The 10,706-nt window shown below is 38.3% G+C and overlaps 1 protein-coding gene across 1 annotated transcript in view; it reads right to left on the bottom strand.

Moving 5' to 3' along the window:
* GPR98 (G protein-coupled receptor 98) overlaps positions 1 to 10,706 on the bottom strand; it is a 272,920-nt gene that overhangs the window by 148,453 nt on the left and 113,761 nt on the right. The window contains 2 exon segments of the mRNA XM_009997834.1: positions 8,722 to 8,822; positions 9,977 to 10,137. Coding sequence (XP_009996136.1) covers positions 8,722 to 8,822; positions 9,977 to 10,137 — 262 coding nt within the window.

The following is a 10,706-nucleotide window of genomic DNA, read 5'->3' on the forward strand; positions in this document are numbered from 1 at the left end:
CTGCCCATCCTCTGTAAACTCCACTTATCCCAGGATAAAAGGAATATTCCACAATAGCCTTAAAACAAGTGATGCAGTGAGAGGCTGCCTTATGTCTTTGAGAAACAGTTATGATCTCCCACCTAGGGAGTTAATGGCTGAGTACTCATTTGAGAAAGATTCTGATTACCAACAAAATAAAAATAATTTCCAGTTTTCCTGAGGAAGTTACAATATTCTTCTAACAGAAGGGGAAACCTTTTGCACTTCCCATTGTAAGACACACTTGCAGAACCTCTCCTTCTCTGAATAAGAATTGTTTACACATTATTACCCCAAAGATAGGAATATTGACGTTAAGGCTGGAAGACTATCTACTACTCATCATTCTCCTTACTGAACTATTGCACATTGAAGAGTAAGAGGATAAAGCATGGAGCTGAATTTCTAGAATGGGCACCAATTCTGGATCCCCAGGTTCAGTTCCATTTTATTTCCACTGTGCGCTTGCAAATCTTAGGAGTTGCTCAGCTTCATGACAGGCTGATGGCACCACGTTCAGCATCCTTTACTGCTGTCAGGTTACAGTGAGGAAATCAGAGCAAGGAAATCTCAGGCCTACTTATCCTGAAAGACAACTAGGTTTTATAAATCAAACTGCCTCACCCCAGGCTTGAACTGTATAGTAATGCACAAAAATATTTGTTGTTTCCAGTTCCATAAGAGTTTCACATTCCATATGGACATGGAGCTTAGTGAAGCTCTGTACCAGGCCTGTTCAGAAACAGCCCTGTAATTAGTATCTCCCCTCAGCAGACTAAAATGCACAGACTTATCATAAAGGGAGACCTGACTTGACATGAAGGCACAAGCTGCCCCTGTGGTGGATAGCACAGAGGATTGCTTTACCCACCTCACTTTGGAATATGCTTTGCAAACTCTCCCTTTCCAGGTTATCTGTGACAATTTCTTTTGGGTTTTGATTATGTATGGGAGAAAGTGAAAATTCCCCTAGCTTGGGAGAGAAAGGTTCAAGACAATACAGCAGAAGCAACATTTCACAGTTAATGCAGGAGTTTCACTTTCATACAGTGGCAGCAAGCATCATATATACCCTGCTTCTGCATCACCACTTGGTGATTTCATCACATCTTTAATGTTTATCTTAGTTCTGGCAGAATTTTGTTATCTGTCTTCCTCCAAATCTGAGTAAGTCCAAATAATAAGACAACAATTCTACCAGGGATGCAGTTTATAATCTTCAAACAAATGTTTAGTGCTTTTTTTTTTTTTTCTTTTTTTTCTTTTTTTTTTTTTTTAACTAGGATTGATTGCACAATTTCTTCTTTCAAAACATAACTGACATGTATATATTTCTGCTCAGGCTGAATAAAGCACAGCTTTCAAACAACTAAACACAGTAAGTATAATTCTTCATCAGGCATTTCTGTCAGAGTCAATAGCAGGATGATTTTGGCTTTCAAGCTTGACAGTTACTACAGGTATTATAGTGGTGGATGATGATGCTAAGTGCTGCTGTAATTTGAGGACAGGTTACATTGGGAATTACACACTTAGTGTTTGACTAAAAAAGAATACACCTTTCCCTCTCTGCCTTTGCTTCTATTTGACTGTTACACATTTAATTTTTCAATAGTGGCCAGAAGTATAGCAGGCCATTTGTGCACAATTATTGTTCTAAACAGGATGGGAATGTTCAAATTTTCCAGACAAATAGCTCTCCACAGAGCAGTTCAGCAATGCATAAACAACAATCTAAATGGAAAATTTAGTACATGTTCATGTTATTTGCAAAACTCATCAGGTGCTGCAGAAATGGCCTTTACATCTGCAGTGAAATTTACTGTGGACAAGATGCATCGAGCTGAGTATACATGCACAAGCCACCTACAAAGTGCTTATTCATGTACTTCTGCCTGGGAATTCCCAGGCAAAAACAAAGGAGCCATAAGCCATGCTTCCTATTAAGATTGTAATCTATGTTTAGAGTTTTTTGAGAAGGTGAATTTTATAGATTCACCTAAATTTACTCCACAACTGAACAACCTCAACCAAATATTCTTTTTCCCCTGTGCCTTTAAGGTATTGCTACATGAACTTATAACATGCTAGTCAAACAAACAAAATTACTAATTATTCAAGAAATAATGTTTGATGGAGACACCATGATTCTTTTCATATATATCAGAATGGAGAGGAAAAAATAAATAAAATCTAACCTTCTATGTCTACCCAAGGAGTTCCACCAAATGCTTGGTGAAACAACCACTCTTGAATGCTTTACAAATGCTCCATTAATGCTGGAAGCTTTAGACACACCGAGAATGAACTGAAGGTTGAACATCGTGAGTCACCATTCCCCATCACTGTCAGAATAACGAATTATAGTGAGCAACCACAACGCAGGAACAGCCTTGGAAGAGCAAATTTGGCAGCAACGTGCTGAAAAAGGTTTGACTGCCATCTGCAGGCCAGAGGAATCAGTGCACCGCTAGCAATTAAAAAACAAACAAACAAACAAACAAACAAACAAACAAACAAACAAACACAAAAAAACCCAAGCCTAATAAACAGCCAGTGCAGATATTAGAGGAAAACTTAATTACATTATATATAGAATAGTGGAAACAACCAGAAAAGCTTCTTAGTGTTTGTTTTTTTTTTCTTTTCTTTTCTGGTAAAATATAACTGGACACAGAAACATCAGCTTCCTTTATTCTCTAAGTGGTTTGAAATCTATTAGGTACAAATACAGCATCTACTACTGCCTAACAGTTTGCTTGTACTTTAACTAGCCATTATTTAGTGCTGATTTTAATGTAGTAAATTTCCAATTAAACCTGTCTTAAATAAGTCTTCTTGTACAGAGCTGTTTGTTAGCAGAACCACAAAACATTCAACTGTATTGTAAATATTTAATCATATGTATATTCTGCAAATACTTGTAGGTGGGTATAGCTGTACAAACATCTTCTATTCAGAGTTTTCTGTTAAATTTAGGCTTCTCCATCAGGCTAGTTCTCTCTGGGCAGAACATATGCCAGCATATCATAACTCGAGTAACTGTACAAAGACTTCCCTTCAGCTGTTCAGAACAGCTAGCACAGTGGTTTGGTCCACTCTTGTCAAACGTGTCTCTTCTCTTTTCACTCTGCCTTAATGCCACTTTCTTTTCTTCAACAGCAGCTGCCAAACTGTCTTTACTTCCTCTCTCAGCTAGCTAAATGGTTAAGCAGCTACCCTGCTAAAATCCTCTTTCAAAATCTTGTTCTAAACTTGCAGAATAATTGCATGGTGAAAGCAAAAGAGATCAGGACAGCCATGGATTTTAGGGGTTGAGGATGAGTAACATAAGAACTTAGAATGGTTCTAAATAGTAATTAAACTAAATTACTGTATTTACACACTGCATGGAACAGTTACCAAGAATTCTTCTGCACAAATCAGTCACATGTAAGTGTAAATGCAGTGTACTTAAACAAAAAACAGCAAGCAGACAGAAGACCCTGTGGGTCCAAGCTAATGTCCTCACTTCAGAAGTCCTTCAGCAGGTAGAACTGAGTGAAGTACTCCAGTAGCCAGAGACATCTGACTTCTCAGTCCTAGTTTTGTACATGAAGTAGGAAAGGCAATAATGGCATTTTTATGCTCTTCTCTGTTAGGAGAAAATCCTTTCTTAGTCTGTTACCTTCTGTAGTATCTTCCTGCATTAACAATTCCCACTTTCTTCCACCCATGAAGTACATACCTTAGATAGTTCTTTTGTTGTTGTGGGCTTTTGGTTTTGGTTTTGTTTTTTCCTCATAAGTAGAATGAATGTTGAGAACTAAAGACTGAAAACCAAAGTAATTGAAACTCTCCTTTTGTGCTTAAAATTCTTACTAGCAATAAACATAAAAATGAGCTGCCTCTACATCAGGGCATTGTGTGCACTAACAAACCTTAATGACCAGTCTCAACCAGAGTCTCCACCTTCACCCTCTGGTCCAAGGCCCAGCAGCTCTACTTAAGCTCAACCATGGGCCACCCATCTCCACCTGAGCTGGTCTCCAGCCATTCCCATCTCCTTTTCCTTGCTCCTACCCAGCCTTGAGAAGAAACATATGAGATTACAACAGAGTTACTGTTGGAAACTCTGGATTGTTAGCAGATTAAGAACTACTAGGCCCACTACTGACAGTACCCTTGCACATCACTGTATGAAAAGTTAACAGTGGTGTGTGGATAACATTTAAATAAAGCCACATTTAACAGAAAATGCAGCAACTCTTTATTTTATATTTGTTTTATTTCCCATGTAGGTCAAACTTTAAAAATGCCTTTGTTTCGGGTCTTCATATTTTGGAGATAAGTTGACTTAGACTAGTGCCATGAAAACTGAATTTCCACTGAGTATGCAGTTCAGGTGAAGTATTTCCCATAGCTTTGCCTGCTTTCACTATAGATTCTTTGGAAGGTGAGTGTGTTGCAGCATGATTCTGATTTTACAGAAAAGCAGCTGCAGCACTGGCCTGAGAAGGGAGGAACAGCAGTTCAGCAGCTTGCTGAGAGCTGGAATCATGGTCAGGATGCCTTCAGAAATAATTAGGCTCACTAACTACTAGTTCAGCTGAGTAACTCGAAGAATATTAAGGGTATCTTGCAAAATAACTAGACCAAAACTGGGAACTGAGGCATGTCACAGAAATAATTCCTCAAAGTAAAAATTCTTATTTGGGATATTATTTAACATATGACTTATTTGGCAGTTCTAAGAACTTTAAAAAATAAGAGTTGGGCCTCAAGTCTTCACCTCAGCTATGGAGAGTTACAAGAACAACCCGTTAACACCATGTTTAAAGATGCTTCTTATGCAGGTGAGGCATCAATTTATTTTCATTTGTCCTTCTTTCTCACTGACTTTTAGACATAGAAATGAATAATTAAATTCCTGGAAAAAAGACCTCTGTACTACACACCAACCATCCTGACCATAGTGCGCAGGGCAGTTACAGAGTAAATCCTACTGGAAGGTGTGCCTTGGGCAGGGGTAGGAGTACAGCTGGGAACAACCACTGCAGATTTATGAAGGGAAAATCATGCGTGACTAACTCACTCTCTTTCCATAAGGAGATGAAAGGCTCACGCAAGGGCAGCCAATGTTCTTTTTCTCACCTTTAGCAAGGTCTTCGACATGGTTTCTGTGTTATTCATGATACTAATCATTAAAATGTCAAGACATGCATTGGTTAGATGGATTATGGTGTCAGTAGAAAACTTCCTGCACCACGAGGCTAGAAAGGTTGTGATGAACAGTATTAAGTCCATCTGAAGCCTGGTAACTAGCAGCACTCCTCAGGAGCTGGGACACAGTGGCTGATACTACTTAAAGCATCTGGATATAGATAGTGGGACAGAAGGACTTGCTGGAAGTTTGAGAAGGACACAAAAAACTGTATGCAGGTGATTTGTAGGGCTGTTGTTTACAGAAAACTCAGCAGGCTGGAAAAAGGGGCTAACTTCTGACAAAGCTCAGCAAATGCGAAGTTCCACAAGATGCTGAAAGAGTAACACCATGTAACAGCACAGGCTGCAGCAAGACAGCAGACCTGCAGAAGAAGACTTGGGGCTCCAGTGGATGTCAACCCAACCATTTGTAAGCCATATGCTTTGTTGCAAAGCAGCCTAGTATTGTTGTTTGACTTCTATCAGCAAAAGGTAAAGAGAAGTGATTGTTGCCTTCTATCCAACATTTGTGTGGCCATATCTGGATACAGGCAGAATCTCCACTACTGGAAGGAGACTGACACACTGGAATAAGTTCAGTCAATGTCCACCAAGATATTTAAGGGCCTAAAGCACACAATATACAAAAGACCTGGGGCTGTTTTTTAGTGTGGATCCAAACACCTCTTGCAGGTGTATACTGACAGCATGAGAGATAATGGAGACAATTGGCAACACATGAAATTTAAACTAAGTATTGGGAGATACTTTTCACAATTGGTAGTCAAACATCAGAGCAGGTTGCCCAGAGAACCTGTGGGATCTCCACTGCTGAAGGTGCTTGGAGTTGAAATGGACAGTGTCCTGAGCAACCTGATCTAAGCTGGGTTTGCTCTGAGCAGGAATTTAAACAAGAAAGTTTTCAGACATGGCTTCCAACCAATATTACTCAATAGGTCTATAGGCATCCAACAGACTTACGAGAACTAGGTTATCCGTACCAAAATAGCCACACTAACTTTCCTTGAATGAATGCACCAAGATACCCTGGAGGCCACCTTCTTCCAGAAAAGGTCCTGGGCATGCTGACAGACACCAAGTTGATTATGAGCCAGCAATATGCCCTTGCTGCAAAGAAGACTGATGGTAGAATTTCCTTACCGAAAGAGTAGTCAGAAAGTGGAATGGGCTGCCCAGGGAGGTGGTGGAGTCACCATCCCTCGAGGTACTCAAAAAACATGTCGATGTGGCACTTAAGGACATGCTCAAGTGTGCATGGTTGATGTTACTGTGTTGTTGGTTGGGTTTGGTTTGGTTTGTTTGTTTGCTTCCTCCTGGGTGGATTGTTTGACTCAGTGATCTTAGAGGTCTTTTCCAACCATGATGATTCTGTGATTCCCATCTGCTAAGCACTTGTAAGGCCACACCTGGAGTGATGTGTTGAGTTCAGGGCTCCCCAGTATGACTGGGACATGGACATACTGGTGGATCCACATACATTGACATTGACATTGACATACAAGATGATGATGACGGGATGGAGTGTCTCTCCTAAGAGGCACAGCTGAGGGAGCTGGGACTGTTCACCCTGGAGAACAGAAGGATCAAGGGGGAACTTGTTAATGTATGTAAATAACTATAGGGAGGGTGCCCATAGGATGGTGCCAGGCTCTTTCAGTGGCACCCTGTGGCAGGGCCAGAAGCAACGAGCACAAACTGAGGCTCAGGAAGCTTCACCTGAGTACTAGGAAACTCTTATTCACTGTGACAGTGACTAAGCACAGGTTGCCCAGGGAGGTTGTGGAGTCTCCACCTTTAGGAATCCTAAAAAGCCAGTAGGACATGGTCATGGGCACCAGCTCTATGTGTCCACACTTGAGCAGAGCGACTAAGACAAAACAACTTCCAGAGGTCCCTTCCTACCTCAACCATTCTTTGTCCTTCTGTGTTTAAATTAAGATCTTTTAATGAGTCTGAAATATCTGGTAAGGAGCCCTCATAGAGAAAAAACAAAAGACTTTGAAAAACAAAACACGGTGTAAAAAGACACATGCTTCTCTGTACTAGAAGTACAATATATTGCCAATGAAATGGGAGTATTGGAGATAGAAAGACTACAACATGGGTAAGTGTAGTTCCATTACATGCAAAATATTGAATAATTCCAGGAACAGAAAACTCAACATTAACTACAAGGGAAAAGCAGTGGAAGCTCTTGCACAATCTATTCTAAGACTATGAAATGTGTTGTAAAGCTCACAGTAGTCTTGGTTTCTCTCATTTTGACACTTCACCATATGCAAGCCCTTACCTCTGTGTCCCAAATGAAGTCTGCACATTTGTACATTAGCAACCACACACATCGAAGTTCCCTGCAACGAACTAGCTTCCTGTGTAACTACACAGAACTATTAAAACACACTAAGAATGTGTTTCAAAAATAAAGAACTGAGATTTCTAGAAACTCTTACACCCTAAGATGCAAGATGAAGGCTGGTATTCACTGATCCCTAGAAGTGCTGTCAGGACCTTTTCAGCTCCTTCTACTGTAAGTCCAGTTGTATCACAGATGTTACCAGTGTACCCACTGTACAAGAAAGAACTGTATCATGAAGTAACATGAATAAAATGATACACCAACCATGACAGAGTACAAAAGGTTGTCTGAGAGAGACGTGAGTTACTAAAATTTTACAGGTAACACAGGGCTGATTTGATTATCTACAGTGCCCTTCCTTTATGTAACACACATTACTCTGAGTAATAAGCTTATATTCTTTCAGCATCTCAGCCTTGAGCATATATTTAAATTTGTGTTTAAGTCATCTTTATAGCATTAAAAAGATGTATAAGATATATTTTTTAAAGGAATCATTCCATAAAATAATTTCAAAATACTTGTGGATATTCACAGCTTTCGATTTCACCAGAGGTACCAAAGCTGAAGAAGTTGTAATATTTTATATGACAGAGAGACATAGTCTGTTTTTATATGCTACTTCAGTTTGCTGACATTCTATTACCTAGCATTTGAACTAGGAAGACATTCTACAGATTATTATCTTTTACTATTACACTTTTTAACAGTTATACCTTCCTACAAATACTTGAGTGCAAAAGAGCTTTCAGCATGTACTGTTCAAAATAAACATTTTGCACAGAATTTATCATTACTGACATCAGGCTATTTAATAAATAATTTTGTTAATGATGGCTCTCTTACTTCTCAATTATATATGCAGTCATAAAAACATTTACTATTCCACATACAGGACTATCTTCTCACATGGCTATACAATACATGGGTTTTCTCTAAATATTTCAGAAAATGTTTAATTTCAATTGAATTCACATGATAGGGTATCAATATTGGATTAATTATAAGTATGATGTGTTGAAATGTAAACATTTTCTGAAAACATTTACAGTGTGGAAAAGTAAAGGAGGTCAGTTCAGACCCAGCCATGGAAGTGAAGAAAAGGAAAATAAAGATTTATTTTGTCCTTTTTTCCTTACCTGAGTACCCAAACAAGCAACCATCATGTGAGTGAGAAGTTTAGCTGCAAACATTGCACACCTGGTGCAGAAAAGGTGGGAGATAATAGCCAAAGTGAAACCTACACAGAAACAAGAAAAAACAAAAAACACAAAACAACAGCAAAAACATCAAGATAATAATAATAATTTAAAAAATCCAACAAAATTTATATGTTCACTCTGGTTCACACTGGGATCACTCAGGAATTTATTACTGAAATGCTAACATCAATTTAACTTTTTCATAGGCTTGGTAGAGAAAATAATTGCATAATGTAAGCCACTCATGGGTGACACAGCCCACAGTCATCTTAGCAAAATTTTGTTGTTTTTTTTGTTGTGGTGGTTTTGTTTTGTTTTGTTTAATTTCTGCATGATATAGGTGATAAATATACATCAAAAGTAAGTCTTCAGTGCTCATATTACTGCATCCAAAAATGCTTTTAGAAACAAACAAATTTAAAAATTGCCTCCAGCTGGGTAGTATTGCTTTAGGAGACAGCCTAAGTACCAGTCTCCTTTTCATCCATGTTCAGCACAGAAATGTGTTCTAGCAGTACTGGGAAACAGTAACACCACTTTTCTGTTCACTAATTCCATGTGAAAATGAGCAGGACAGAAATGTAAAAGTGCCTTTTGTCTACCAGGAAGTAGTTTTTGGAAGAAGGACCCTGGGAAAACTGAGCCACTGAGGAAAAGACTTCTGAAGCTCATGCAGACTTAATTGTTTGTGCACTTCCACATCACAGGAAGGGCAAGATTTGGTTACCTAGAGCAGATCTTTTATTCTTCTTGAGACAGAATGGTTGCTTGAAAACAAATTATTTGTACTATATGAATGAAACAAATAATTCCAGAAATAACTATTTCTAAATCTTTCCACAATTATCCATTTATATTTTTCCAACTATCTTGATTTAAAAAAATCAGAAATAATAATATTCTATTCCACTCTATTATTTTTTTAATGTTCCATACATAGATGGAGAGTTTAGAGAAATACAGAATATCCTTATAGCTCTTAAGTCTAAAGCAATTTGTTAATCACTAGATCTAAATATGTATAATCATGTAAGGAAACACCTTTGATAACCTAAGAGGCTGAAAGGCATTGCAGTTGTATTCAAGGCAAACCCTTAACCAGGCTGAAGAGTTCTACTTTCTAATATACATTCTTATGACACAAGACTACAGTAAACCAGCTTCTACAACATAATGGCTTAAGTCAACTGACCTGAAATACAGATGAATCCAGAAGAGAAAAAAGCCTCATTGTAGGAAGACAAGTTATCTGTTTGGGCATAAACTGCATAAATGGACATATGAGAACAAGAGCATTCCACATAGTCTGAAGTGTCATCAACCACTTTGCAGAACCCACTGTCAGACAGCCAGCTGCAAAACAAAAGGTGCACAGAGTTGGGAATGGACTTGTGTCATGTATACGGCAAGCAGGCTGGAAAATTGTTCTTGTATCTCTGAAATACCAAGTTTTCTTAAGTATTGCATACGTGTTTTGTGTAATCTTTCCAGTGCAGTTCTTAGAATAGCACACTTTCATTAAATTAAAATATTGTTTACAGATTATTTTTTACTTTAGTTATTTAAACATTGTAAATATATGATAATTAACTTTTTTTTTTTTTTTTTCCCCCCCAAAAAAAATTTTGATTTTACCTTCTCCGGTCTTGGATCACAGAAGCCTAGTTTATTTCAGAAAAAAAGATCAAAAAGGAAAGCCAAAATTATTTTTACCATCATTGGCTTTGTTAGATGCTAACAGTTGTTACTTTATGCAGTACACCTGCCTCCCTTCCCAATAAAATAGTTTTTTTCTCATAGCAACAGATCCTGGTAAGTGATCTCAGCCCAAACATCCTGCAAGGTAAACACATACTGTCATTAGACAACAGATGATACAACTATGTGGAAGGGGCAGCAGGAAGGAACTAGAATGTTAGAAA

The sequence above is a fragment of the Chaetura pelagica genome, unplaced genomic scaffold (assembly GCF_000747805.2).
Source record: "Chaetura pelagica isolate M959 unplaced genomic scaffold, ChaPel_1.0 scaffold84, whole genome shotgun sequence".
NCBI classification, from domain to species: Eukaryota; Metazoa; Chordata; class Aves; order Apodiformes; family Apodidae; genus Chaetura; species Chaetura pelagica.